The following is a 15164-nucleotide window of genomic DNA, read 5'->3' as shown; positions in this document are numbered from 1 at the left end:
ATTTGTTTCGTCAGGCCCTGCTCTCTCTCTCTCTGTGTGTGTGTGTGTGTGTGTGTGTGTGTGTGTGTGTGTGTGTGTGTGTGTGTGTGTGTGTGTGTGTGTGTGTGTGTGTGTGTGTGTGTGTGTGTGTGTGTGTGTGTGTGTGTGTGTGTGTGGTGGGGGGGGTTGGTTTTCTGGTACCCACAAGGATAGTAAAACTTCGCACAAGTGGGGACATTTCACCAGACCCCACAAGGAACAATGCAATTGTAGTGTTAGGTTAAGGGTTGGGGTTAAGGAAAATAGCATTTTGAATGGGAATCATTTGTTAGGTTCCCCCCCCCAAAAAAAAAAAATATGTGTGTGTTGTTAGGCTCTGGTGAGGGCAGGAGTCCAGCTCCCTGAAAGGAAAGAAGAGCAGTTTGGACTGGAGATGAGAGGTAACATTCCAGCAGTTCCATATATTCTAAATCCCATGGTTCCATTCATTCTAAATCCCATGGTTCCACATATTCTAAATGCCACTGTTCCATATATTCTAAATCACACAGTTCCACATATTCTAAATCCCACGGTTCCATTTATTCTAAATCCCACGGTTCCATATATTCTAAATCTCAAGGTCCATATATTCTAAATCACACAGTTCCATATATTCCAAGTTAAGGTTCCATATATTCTAAATCCCACGGTTCCATATATTCCCAGTTTTACGGTTCCTTATATTCTAAATCGCACGGTTCCATATATTCTAACTCCCACAGTTCCATATATTCCAAGTTTTACGGTTCCATATATTCTAAATCCCACGGTTCCATATATTCTAAATCCCACGGTTCCATATATTCTAAAACCCACGGTTCCATTTATTCCAAGTTTTACGGTTCCATATATTCTAAATCTCAGGGTTCCATATATTCTAAATCTCAGGGTTCCATATATTCTAAATCCCACGGTTCCATATATTCCAAGTTTTACTGTTCCATATATTTTAAATCCCACGGTTCCATATATTCTAAATCTCAGGGTTCCATATATTCTAAATCCCACGGTTCCATATACTCTAAATCCCACGGTTCCATATATTCCAAGTTTTACGGTTCCATATATTCTAAATCCCACGGTTCCATATATTCTAAATCTCAGGGTTCCATATATTCTAAATCCCACGGTTCCATATACTCTAAATCCCACGGTTCCATATATTCCAAGTTTTACGGTTCCATATATTCTAAATCCCACGGTTCCATTTATTCCAAGTTTTACGGTTCCATATATTCTAAATCCCACGGTTCCATATATTCTAAATCTCAGGGTTCCATATATTCTAAACCTCACGGTTCCATATATTCTAAGTTTTACGGTTCCATATATTCTAAATCCCACGGTTCCATATATTCCAAGTTTTACGGTTCCATATATTCTAAATCTCAGGGTTCCATATATTCTAAATCCCACGGTTCCATATATTCTAAGTTTTACGGTTCCATATATTCTAAATCTCAGGGTTCCATATATTCTAAATCCCATGGTTCCATATATTCTAAATCCCACGGTTCCATATATTCCAAGTTTTACGGTTCCATATATTCTAAATCCCACGGTTCCAAATATTCCAAGTTTAAAGGTTCCATATATTCTAAATCTCACAGTTCCATATATTCTAAATCCCATGGTTCCATATATTCTAAATCCCACGGTTCCAAATATTCCAAGTTTTACGGTTCCATATATTCTAAATCTCACGGTTCCATATATTCTAAGTTTAAAGGTTCCATATATTCTAAATCCCACGGTTCCATATATTCTAAGTTTAAAGGTTCCATATATTCTAAATCCCACGGTTCCATATATTCTAAGTTTTACGGTTACATATATTCCAAGTTTTACGGTTCCATATATTCTAAATCTCACGGTTCCATATATTCTAAATCCCAAGGTTCCATACATTCTGAGTTTTAGGGTTCCATATATTCTAAATCCCACGGTTCCATATATTCCAAGTTTTACAGTTCCATATATTCTAAATCCCACGGTTCCATATATTCTAAATACCACGGTTCCATATATTATGAATCCCGCGGTTCCATATATTCCAAGTTTTACGGTTCCATATATTCTAAATCCCACGGTTCCATATATTCTAAATCCCACAGTTCCATATATTCTAAATCCCACAGTTCCATATATTCCAAAATGTATGTTTCCATATATTCTAAATCCCACGGTTCCATATATTCTAAAACCCACGGTTCCATATTTTCCAAGTTTTACGGTTCCATATATTCTAAATCCCACAGTTCCATATATTCCAAGTTTCATGGTTACATATATTCTAAATCCCACGGTTCCATATATTCTAAATCCCACGGTTCCATATATTCTAAATCCCACGGTTCCATATATTCCAAGTTTCATGGTTCCATATATACCAAGTTTTACGGTTCCATATATTGCAAATACCACGGTTCCATATATTCCAAGTTCCATGATTACATATACAGTATGACATTTGACATATAGAGCTCTGAAAGCTTTGCCATGCTTTTTTTTTTACAGCAGCCCTATGTCTTTACATGGTGTGTAACTTTACATGGTGTGTAACCCTCTAGGCTGGTCGGAGGCGGTCCCACCCAGCGATGAGAGCCCTGGGGAGGGAAAGACGGACGTGGAGGGGCTGGGTGGGGACAGGGGGGAAGGCGGGGGGGAGTTAGAGGCTGAGGCGGGGCCGGTGGTCAGTACGGTGAGGTTGACTGTCAGACAGCTGGTGCTTCGTCGTGGGCTAGTTGTCATCCTCATGTTCCTCATCCTCACTGCTGGAATCATCCTCAGTGAACTGCTCACCAGCCTGCTGCTCAGATAAACTGAGCCAAAGAGATTACCCACAGCCACATATACAGTACAGGAGGTTACTACAGCCACATATACAGTACAGGAGGTTACTACAGCCACATATACAGTACAGGAGGTTACCACAGCCACATATACAGTACAGGAGGTTACTACAGCCACATATACAGAACAGGAGGTTACCACAGCCACATATACAGTACAGGAGGTTACTACAGCCACATATACAGACAGGAGGTTACTACAGCCACATATACAGAACAGGAGGTTACCACAGCCACATATACAGTACAGGAGGTTACTACAGCCACATATACAGTACAGGAGGTTACCACAGCCACATATACAGTACAGGAGGTTACCCACAGTACAGGAGGTTACCACAGCCACATATACAGTACAGGAGGTTACTACAGCCACATATACAGTACAGGAGGTTACTACAGCCACATATACAGAACAGGAGGTTACTACAGCCACATATACAGTACAGGAGGTTACTACAGCCACATATACAGTACAGGAGGTTACTACAGCCACATATACAGTAAAGGAGGTTACCACAGCCACATATACAGTACAGGAGGTTACCCACAGTACAGGAGGTTACCACAGCCACATATAAGGTACAGGAGGTTACTACAGCCACATATACAGAACAGGAGGTTACCACAGCCACATATAAAGTACAGGAGGTTACTACAGCCACATATACAGACAGGAGGTTACTACAGCCACATATACAGAACAGGAGGTTACCACAGCCACATATACAGTACAGGAGGTTACTACAGCCACATATACAGTACAGGAGGTTACCACAGCCACAGCCACATATATAGTACAGGAGCTTTCCCACAGCCACATATACAGTACAGGAGGTTACCCACAGCCACATATGCAGTACAGGAGGTTACCCACAGCCACATATGCAGTACAGGAGGTTACCCACAGTACAGGAGGTTACACACAACCACATATACAGTACAGGAGGTTACCACAGCCACATATACAGTGCTTGAGGTAACCAATAGCCACATATACAGTACAGGAGGTTACCCACAGTACAGGAGGTTACACACAACCACATATACAATACAGGAGTTACTCACAGCCACATATACAGTACAGGAGGTTACACACAGCCACATATACAGGAGGTTACACACAGCCACATATACAGTACAGGAGGTTACACACAGCCACATATACAGGAGGTTACACACAGCCACATATACAGGAGGTTACACACAGCCACATATACAGGAGGTTACACACAGCCACATATACAGGAGGTTACACACAGCCACATATACAGGAGGTTACACACAGCCACATATACAGGAGGTTACACACAACCACATATACAGTACAGGAGGTTACACACAACCACATATACAGGAGGTTACAGTCAACCACATATACATGAGGTTACAGTCAACCACATACACAGTACAGGGAGTTACAGTCAACCACATATACAGGAGGTTACACACAACCACACAACGTGCTTCTACACCTGCATTGCTTGCTGTTTGGGGTTTTAGGCTGGGTTTCTGTATAGCACTTTGAGATATCAGCTGATGTACGAAGGGCTATCTAAATAAATTTGATTTGATTTGAACCACATATACAGTACAGGAGGTTACACACAACCGCATATACAGTACAGGAGGTTACCCACAGCCACATATACAGTACAGGAGGTTACCCACAGCCACATATACAGTACAGGAGGTTACCCACAACCACATATACAGGAGGTTACAGTCAACCACATATACAGTACAGGGGGTTACAGTCAACCAAATATACAGGAGGTTACACATAACCACATATACAGTACAGGAGGTTACACACAACCACATATACAGTACAGGAGGTTACCCACAGCCACATTTACAGTCAGGAGGTTACCCACAGTACAGGAGATTACCCACAGCCACAGCCACATATATAGTACAGGAGCTTTCCCACAGCCACATATACAGTACAGGAGGTTACCCACAGCCACATATGCAGTACAGGAGGTTACCCACAGTACAGGAGGTTACACACAACCACATATATAGTACAGGAGCTTTCCCACAGCCACATATATAGTACAGGAGCTTTCCCACAGCCACATATACAATACAGGAGGTTACCCACAGCCACATATACAGTGCTTGAGGTAACCAATAGCCACATATACAATACAGGATGTTACTCACAACCACATATACAGTACAGGAGGTTACCACAGCCACATATACAGTACAGGAGGTTACTCACAACCACATATACAGGAGGTTACACACAACCACATATACAGTACAGGAGGTTACCACAGCCACATATACAGTACAGGAGGTTACTCACAACCACATATACAGGAGGTTACAGTCAACCACATATACAGGAGGTTAAAGTCAACCACATATACAGTACAGGGAGTTACAGTCAACCACATATACAGGAGGTTACACACAACCACATATATAGTACAGGAGGTTACCCACAGCCACATATACAGGAGGTTACTCACAACCACATATACAGGAGGTTACACACAACCACATATATAGTACAGGAGCTTTCCCACAGCCACATATACAGTACAGGAGGTTACTCACAACCACATATACAGGAGGTTACACACAACCACATATATAGTACAGGAGGTTTCCCACAGCCACATATACAGTACAGGAGGTTACTCACAACCACATATACAGGAGGTTACAGTCAACCACATATACAGTACAGGAGGTTACAGTCAACCACATATACAGTACAGGAGGTTACAGTCAACCACATATACAGTACAGGAGGTTACAGTCAACCACATATACAGTACAGGAGGTTACAGTCAACCACATATACAGTGCAGGAGGTTACAGTCAACCACATATACAGTGCAGGAGGTTACAGTCAACCACATATACAGTACAGGAGGTTACAGTCAACCACATATACATGAGCCATATATATTTCAACCAAAGATGGTACTCACACAGCCATACAGGAGTTACTGTATGACCCAAAGGGTTCACTGCTGTGGACATTTAGTCATGGACAATAGAAGGGAATGATCACTAACCCAGAATGCAACATTTGGCACATTATGTCGTCTTAATAATGTAATTTACTGGTTATTAACTGGATAAGAATTTGTATAGCCAGATGACAACCCTGGTCTCTGTTACCAGTTAGACATATCTTGACAAGATCAGGATGGGAAGGATTTTGGTTGTTATCAGATTACAGACAGATGTATTTTTCTGGTTGGTAAAAAGACGTTAACAAAACTTCCTACAACCGGTATACAACCTGACCATTGTGACCAGTTTTGCCCACTGGGAACAGGTTCAGGGTTGGTCATCCCTTGAAGGTTATTAACACTGTTAGCATTGCAGGGCATGTCGGAATGGCTTTCACTGACTTGAGAAGGTCGTGGAAACAATGCTCTTCATTAGATAAGGAGATATGTGTTCCATAACAAAGCTCTTTTTTAAGTGGATGTTTTTCTGGTGGCTACTAATAACAATAAGTCTGTTGTGTTTTGAAGTGGAGCTGGTTCCCTATTCTGCTTTTCACGTTCTGTCATCATTAAATTAAATCTGCATAAACTGTGCTGTGCTCTTCTTGTTTCACTGGCATGGGTATACAATGCTGACAATCCCTAGCATGGGTTTATAGGATGCTAGTCCCTAGCATGGGTTTATAGGAAGCTAGTCCCTAGCATGGGTTTATAGGAAGCTAGTCCCTAGCATGGGTTTATAGGAAGCTAGTCCCTAGCATGGGTTTATAGGAAGCTAGTCCCTAGCATGGGTTTATAGGATGTGTAGAGAAATGCTAATTCTTATGTAGGTGACCAAACTATTGTTAAGGGGGGGCTACCACTCAGAGTTGAGCCTGGGGGGTCCCCTACAGGATAGCTCCCGCATTACACTAATGGCCAAAACCAGCGCACACACACATGATCTCCTTTGTCTCTGAACGTTGAATGCCCGAAGAGGATTCTACGATGACGGACAGACTACTGAGCCAATGGCGGAAGACTACAGACTACACCCCAGCTGAACCAATCCAAAGATCCGATCTTCCAGAATCAACCTACTTTCTTTTCTATATAATAGTGGTGTACTGATTGTAACGGCCTCTTCTTCGTCTGCGCTTCCGTACGAACCAGCGGGAGAGCCGTAATTACGCTGTTCTAGATATCTTCACTCTGAATAAACTGTAGCTTGTCATACAATTTACCACCTTGTCTGAGTCGATCCTTGACCGACTCGTCCGTCTACATATCCAATTACTAACAGATGCTAGTCCCTAGCATGGGTTTATAGGATGCTAGTCCCTAGCATGGGTTTATAGGAAGCTAGTCCCTAGCATGGGTTTATAGGAAGCTAGTCCCTAGCATGGGTTTATAGGAAGCTAGTCCCTAGCATGGGTTTATAGGATGTGTAGAGAAATGCTAATTCTTATGTAGGTGACCAAACTATTGTTAAGGGGGGGCTACCACTCAGAGTTGAGCCTGGGGGGTCCCCTACAGGATAGCTCCCGCATTACACTAATGGCCAAAACCAGCGCACACACACATGATCTCCTTTGTCTCTGAACGTTGAATGCCCGAAGAGGATTCTACGATGACGGACAGACTACTGAGCCAATGGCGGAAGACTACAGACTACACCCCAGCTGAACCAATCCAAAGATCCGATCTTCCAGAATCAACCTACTTTCTTTTCTATATAATAGTGGTGTACTGATTGTAACGGCCTCTTCTTCGTCTGCGCTTCCGTACGAACCAGCGGGAGAGCCGTAATTACGCTGTTCTAGATATCTTCACTCTGAATAAACTGTAGCTTGTCATACAATTTACCACCTTGTCTGAGTCGATCCTTGACCGACTCGTCCGTCTACATATCCAATTACTAACAGATGCTAGTCCCTAGCATGGGTTTATAGGATGCTAGTCCCTAGCATGGGTTTATAGGAAGCTAGTCCCTAGCATGGGTTTACAGGATGCTAATGTTCCTAGCATGGGTTTATAGGACACTAGTCCCTAGCATGGGTTTATAAGATGCTAGTCCCTAGCATGGGTTTATAGGATGCTAGTCCCTAGCATGGGTTTATAGGAAGCTAGTCCCTAGCATGGGTTTATAGGAAGCTAGTCCCTAGCATGGGTTTATAGGATGCTAGTCCCTAGCATGGGTTTATAGGATGCTAGTCCCTAGCATGGGTTTATAGGATGCTAGTCCCTAGCATGGGTTTATAGGATGCTAGTCCCTAGCATGGGTTTATAGGATGCTAGTCCCTAGCATGGGTTTATAGGATGCTAGTCCCTAGCATGGGTTTATAGGATGCTAGTCCCTAGCATGGGTTTACAGGATGCTAATGTTCCTAGCATGGGTTTATAGGATGCTAGTCCCTAGCATGGGTTTATAGGATGCTAGTCCCTAGCATGGGTTTACAGGATGCTAATGTTCCTAGCATGGGTTTATAGGATGCTAGTCCCTAGCATGGGTTTATAGGATGCTAGTCCCTAGCATGGGTTTATAGGATGCTAATGTTCCTAACATAGGCATGTGTGTGTTGTGCATTATTACGAACAAAACAAATACAAAACAGAAATATACAAACAAGAGTACATAATCCGAACAGACGGGTGTATTACATATCGAGATACATTTTCAATTTGTCAAAATGTCACACTTACTGATAATTTCAAAATAATATTCAAATTCTGTCTTTAACCAGGTGAAGAGGGGTTTGTACTCCGACAGCTTCATTTTATGGATGAAGAATTTGCCATGAAAGATAAACAAATGAACAACGAAAGGTTTAAATCAGGGTCCATATCATTTGGATCAAAATAAAACAGAATATCAGAGACTCAGATTAACATTAATCTTCTAACTCACTTCAAAATCTTCTGACATAAGAGCAGTCCCTAAATAAATGGTGAAGAGTCTCTGGGTCACAACCACAAAATACACATTTGTTATCAACAGCTAATTAGAATCTGTGTATAATAAAGGTCTTTACAGGGTAGATTCTATTAATGAGTTTGTATGATACTTCTGTCACCTTATTAGATACAATATTTACCAGACAACAATGAAACGTTGTTCCAGTTACCTTGTCCTAGGGCTGTATTCCAGTACATTTTAGCAGTGGGAATAGTAACATATTGACATAGTTTCCTTATATACATGTTATTACATTTATAGTTTAAAATGTAAATTCCTTCTAATTGTATTGAGGCTACAACATCCTCAACAGTTGCACAGGAGTATTGTTATATTCTCCCAAGAGAAGAATAGCACCTTTAGGGACAACTCTAACAGCACCTTTAGGGACAGCTCTAACAACACCTTTAGGGACAGCTCTAACAACACCTTTAGGGACAGCTCTAACAACACCTTTAGGGACAGCTCTAACAACACCTTTAGGGACAACACCTTTAGGGACAGCTCTAACAACACCTTTAGGGACAGCTCTAACAGCACCTTTAGGGACAGCTCTAACAGCACCTTTAGAGACAGCTCTAACAACACATTTAGGGACAACACCTTTAGGTAGAGCTCTAACAACACCTTTAGGGACAGCTCTAACAGCACCTTTAGGGACAGCTCTAACAACACATTTAGGGACAGCTCTAACAGCACCTTTAGGGACAGCTCTAACAACACCTTTAGGGACAGCTCTAACAACACCTTTAGGGACAGCTCTAACAACACCTTTAGGGACAGCTCTAACACACATTTAGGGACAGCTCTAACAACACCTTTAGGGACAGCTCTAACAACACCTTTAGGGACAACACCTTTAGGGACAGCTCTAATAGCACCTTTGGGGACAGCTCTAACAGCACCTTTAGAGACAGCTCTAACAACACCTTTAGGGACAACACCTTTAGGTAGAGCTCTAACAACACCTTTAGGGACAGCTCTAACAACACCTTTAGGGACAGCTCTAACAACACCTTTAGAGACAGCTCTAACAACACCTTTAGGGACAACACCTTAGGGACAGCTCTAACAACACCTTTAGGGACATCTCTAACAACACCTTCAGGGACAGCTCTAACAACACCTTACGGACAACACCTTTAGGGACAACACCTTTAGGGACAGCTCTAACAACACCTTTAGGGACAGCTCTAACGACACCTTTAGGGACAATACTAACAACACCTTTAGGGACAGCTCTAACAACACCTTTAGGGACAACACCTTTAGGGACAACAACACCTTTAGGGACAGCTCTAACAACACCTTTAGGGACAGCTCTAGCAACACCTTTAGGGACAGCTCTAGCAACACCTTTAGGGACAGCTCTAGCAACACCTTTAGGGACAGCTCTAGCAACACCTTTAGGGACAGCTCTAACAACACCTTTAGGGACAGCTCTAACAACACCTTTAGGGAAAACAACACCTTTAGGGACAGCTCTAACAACACCTTTAGGGAAAGCTGTAATAGCACCTTTAGGGACAGCTCTAACAGGACCTTTAGGGACAGCTCTAACAACACCTTTAGGGACAGCTCTAACAACACCTTTAGGGACAGCTCTAACAGCACCTTTAGGGACAGCTCTAACAACACCTTTAGGGACAGCTCTAACAACACCTTTAGGGACAGCTCTAACAACACCTTTAGGGACAACACCTTTAGGGACAGCTCTAACAGCACCTTTAGGGACAGCTCTAACAACACCTTTAGGGACAGCTCTAACAACACCTTTAGGGACAGCTCTAACAACACCTTTAGGGACAACACCTTTAGGGACAGCTCTAACAACACCTTTAGGGACAGCTCTAACAGCACCTTTAGGGACAGCTCTAACAGCACCTTTAGGGACAGCTCTAACAACACCTTTAGGGACAGCTCTAACAACACCTTTAGGGACAGCTCTAACAACACCTTTAGGGACAACACCTTTAGGGACAGCTCTAACTACACCTTTAGGGACAGCTCTAACAGCACCTTTAGGGACAGCTCTAACAGCACCTTTAGGGACAGCTCTAACAACACCTTTAGGTACAACACCTTTAGGGACAGCTCTAACAACACCTTTTGGGACAGCTCTAACAACACCTTTAGGGACAGCTCTAACAACACCTTCAGGGACAGCTCTAACAGCACCTTTAGGGACATCTCTAACAGCACCTTCAGGGACAGCTCAAACAACACCTTTAGGGACAGCTCTAACAACACCTTCAGGGACAGCTCTAACAGCACCTTTAGGGACAGCTCTAACAGCACCTTCAGGGACAGCTCTAACAACACCTTTAGGGACAGCTCTAACAACACCTTTAGGGACAGCTCTAACAACACCTTTAGGGACAGCTCTAACAGCACCATTAGGGACAGCTCTAACAGCACCTTTAGGGACAGCTCTAACAACACCTTTAGGTACAACACCTTTAGGGACAGCTCTAACAACACCTTTAGGGACAGCTCTAACAACACCTTTAGGTACAACACCTTTAGGGACAGCTCTAACCACACCTTTATGGACATCCCTAACAGCACCTTTAGGGACAGCTCTAACAACACCTTTAGGGACAGCTCTAACAGCACCTTTAGGGACAGCTCTAACAGCACCTTTAGGGACAGCTCTAACAACACCTTTAGGGACAGCTCTAACAACACCTTTAGGGACAGCTCTAACAACACCTTTAGGGACAACACCTTTAGGGACAGCTCTAACTACACCTTTAGGGACAGCTCTAACAGCACCTTTAGAGACAGCTCTAACAGCACCTTTAGGGACAGCTCTAACAGCACCTTTAGGGACAGCTCTAACAACACCTTTAGGGACAGCTCTAACAACACCTTTAGGGACAACACCTTTAGGGACAGCTCTAACTACACCTTTAGGTACAACACCTTTAGGGACAGCTCTAACAACACCTTTTGGGAGAGCTCTAACAACACCTTTAGGGACAGCTCTAACAACACCTTCAGGGACAGCTCTAACAGCACCTTTAGGGACATCTCTAACAGCACCTTCAGGGACAGCTCAAACAACACCTTTAGGTACAACACCTTTAGGGACAGCTCTAACAACACCTTTAGGGACAGCTCTAACAACACCTTCAGGGACAGCTCTAACAGCACCTTTAGGGACAGCTCTAACAGCACCTTCAGGGACAGCTCTAACAACACCTTTAGGGACAGCTCTAACAACACCTTTAGGGACAGCTCTAACAACACCTTTAGGTACAACACATTTAGGGACAGCTCTAACAGCACCTTTAGGGACAGCTCTAACAACACCTTTAGGGACAGCTCTAACAACACCTTTAGGGACAGCTCTAACAACACCTTTAGGGACAGCTCTAACAACACCTTTAGGGACAACACCTTTAGGGACAGCTCTAACTACACCTTTAGGGACAGCTCTAACAGCACCTTTAGGGACAGCTCTAACAGCACCTTTAGGGACAGCTCTAACAACACCTTTAGGTACAACACCTTTAGGGACAGCTCTAACAACACCTTTTGGGACAGCTCTAACAACACCTTTAGGGACAGCTCTAACAACACCTTTAGGGACAGCTCTAACAGCACCTTTAGGGACAGCTCTAACAACACCTTTAGGGACAGCTCTAACAACACCTTTAGGGACAGCTCTAACAACACCTTTAGGGACAACACCTTTAGGGACAGCTCTAACAGCACCTTTAGGGACAGCTCTAACAACACCTTTAGGGACAGCTCTAACAACACCTTTAGGGACAGCTCTAACAACACCTTTAGGGACAACACCTTTAGGGACAGCTCTAACAACACCTTTAGGGACAGCTCTAACAGCACCTTTAGGGACAGCTCTAACAGCACCTTTAGGGACAGCTCTAACAACACCTTTAGGTACAACACCTTTAGGGACAGCTCTAACAACACCTTTAGGGACAGCTCTAACAACACCTTTAGGTACAACACATTTAGGGACAGCTCTAACAGCACCTTTAGGGACAGCTCTAACAACACCTTTAGGGACAGCTCTAACAGCACCTTTAGGGACAGCTCTAACAACACCTTTAGGGACAACACCTTTAGGGACAGCTATAACTACACCTTTAGGGACAGCTCTAACAGCACCTTTAGGGACAGCTCTAACAGCACCTTTAGGGACAGCTCTAACAACACCTTTAGGTACAACACCTTTAGGGACAGCTCTAACAACACCTTTTGGGACAGCTCTAACAACACCTTTAGGGACAGCTCTAACAACACCTTCAGGGACAGCTCTAACAGCACCTTTAGGGACATCTCTAACAGCACCTTTAGGGACAGCTCTAACAGCACCTTTAGGGACAGCTCTAACAACACCTTTAGGGACAACACCTTTAGGGACAGCTCTAACTACACCTTTAGGGACAGCTCTAACAGCACCTTTAGGGACAGCTCTAACAGCACCTTTAGGGACAGCTCTAACAACACCTTTAGGTACAACACCTTTAGGGACAGCTCTAACAACACCTTTTGGGACAGCTCTAACAACACCTTTAGGGACAGCTCTAACAACACCTTCAGGGACAGCTCAAACAACACCTTTAGGGACAGCTCTAACAACACCTTCAGGGACAGCTCTAACAGCACCTTTAGGGACAGCTCTAACAGCACCTTCAGGGACAGCTCAAACAACACCTTTAGGGACAGCTCTAACAACACCTTCAGGGACAGCTCTAACAGCACCTTTAGGGACAGCTCTAACAGCACCTTCAGGGACAGCTCTAACAACACCTTTAGGGACAGCTCTAACAACACCTTTAGGGACAGCTCTAACAACACCTTTAGGGACAGCTCTAACAGCACCATTAGGGACAGCTCTAACAGCACCTTTAGGGACAGCTCTAACAACACCTTTAGGTACAACACCTTTAGGGACAGCTCTAACAACACCTTTAGGGACAGCTCTAACAACACCTTTAGGTACAACACCTTTAGGGACAGCTCTAACAACACCTTTAGGGACAGCTCTAACAACACCTTTAGGGACAACACCTTTAGGGACAGCTCTAACAACACCTTTAGGGACAGCTCTAACAGCACCTTTAGGGACAGCTCTAACAGCACCTTTAGGGACAGCTCTAACAACACCTTTAGGTACAACACCTTTAGGGACAGCTCTAACAACACCTTTAGGGACAGCTCTAACAACACCTTTAGGTACAACACATTTAGGGACAGCTCTAACAGCACCTTTAGGGACAGCTCTAACAACACCTTTAGGGACAGCTCTAACAGCACCTTTAGGGACAGCTCTAACAACACCTTTAGGGACAACACCTTTAGGGACAGCTATAACTACACCTTTAGGGACAGCTCTAACAGCACCTTTAGGGACAGCTCTAACAGCACCTTTAGGGACAGCTCTAACAACACCTTTAGGTACAACACCTTTAGGGACAGCTCTAACAACACCTTTTGGGACAGCTCTAACAACACCTTTAGGGACAGCTCTAACAACACCTTCAGGGACAGCTCTAACAGCACCTTTAGGGACATCTCTAACAGCACCTTTAGGGACAGCTCTAACAGCACCTTTAGGGACAGCTCTAACAACACCTTTAGGGACAACACCTTTAGGGACAGCTCTAACTACACCTTTAGGGACAGCTCTAACAGCACCTTTAGGGACAGCTCTAACAGCACCTTTAGGGACAGCTCTAACAACACCTTTAGGTACAACACCTTTAGGGACAGCTCTAACAACACCTTTTGGGACAGCTCTAACAACACCTTTAGGGACAGCTCTAACAACACCTTCAGGGACAGCTCAAACAACACCTTTAGGGACAGCTCTAACAACACCTTCAGGGACAGCTCTAACAGCACCTTTAGGGACAGCTCTAACAGCACCTTCAGGGACAGCTCAAACAACACCTTTAGGGACAGCTCTAACAACACCTTCAGGGACAGCTCTAACAGCACCTTTAGGGACAGCTCTAACAGCACCTTCAGGGACAGCTCTAACAACACCTTTAGGGACAGCTCTAACAACACCTTTAGGGACAGCTCTAACAACACCTTTAGGGACAGCTCTAACAGCACCATTAGGGACAGCTCTAACAGCACCTTTAGGGACAGCTCTAACAACACCTTTAGGTACAACACCTTTAGGGACAGCTCTAACAACACCTTTAGGGACAGCTCTAACAACACCTTTAGGTACAACACCTTTAGGGACAGCTCTAACCACACCTTTATGGACATCCCTAACAGCACCTTTAGGGACAGCTCTAACAGCACCTTTAGGGACAGCTCTAACAACACCTTTAGGTACAACACCTTTAGGGACAGCTCTAACAACACCTTTAGGGACAGCTCTAACAG

The 15164-nt window shown here is 43.8% G+C and overlaps 1 protein-coding gene across 4 annotated transcripts in view; it reads left to right on the top strand.

Annotated features, from left to right (window-relative positions):
• The window catches only part of slc47a2.1 (solute carrier family 47 member 2, tandem duplicate 1), a 40710-nt gene extending 35050 nt beyond the window's left edge, over nucleotides 1–5660 (top strand). For 2 of the 4 annotated variants that reach the window (XM_031807965.1, XM_031807962.1), the window contains 3 exons: nucleotides 353–419; nucleotides 2592–2887; nucleotides 5550–5660. In XM_031807965.1, the coding sequence (XP_031663825.1) occupies nucleotides 353–419; nucleotides 2592–2842 (318 nt within the window). In that variant the 3' untranslated portion in view covers nucleotides 2843–2887; nucleotides 5550–5660. Of the gene's footprint in view, nucleotides 1–352; nucleotides 420–2591; nucleotides 2888–4649; nucleotides 4753–5347; nucleotides 5453–5549 lie in introns of those variants that run through there. The other 2 variants (XM_031807963.1, XM_031807964.1) reach the window with 2 other exon arrangements.
• The last annotated feature ends 9504 nt before the right edge of the window (nucleotides 5661–15164 follow it).

Source organism: Oncorhynchus kisutch, linkage group LG28, assembly GCF_002021735.2.
Source record: "Oncorhynchus kisutch isolate 150728-3 linkage group LG28, Okis_V2, whole genome shotgun sequence".
NCBI lineage: Eukaryota > Metazoa > Chordata > Actinopteri > Salmoniformes > Salmonidae > Oncorhynchus > Oncorhynchus kisutch.
The sequence above is the reverse complement of the archived record's forward strand: the minus strand, read 5'-3'. Positions and strand labels throughout refer to the sequence as shown.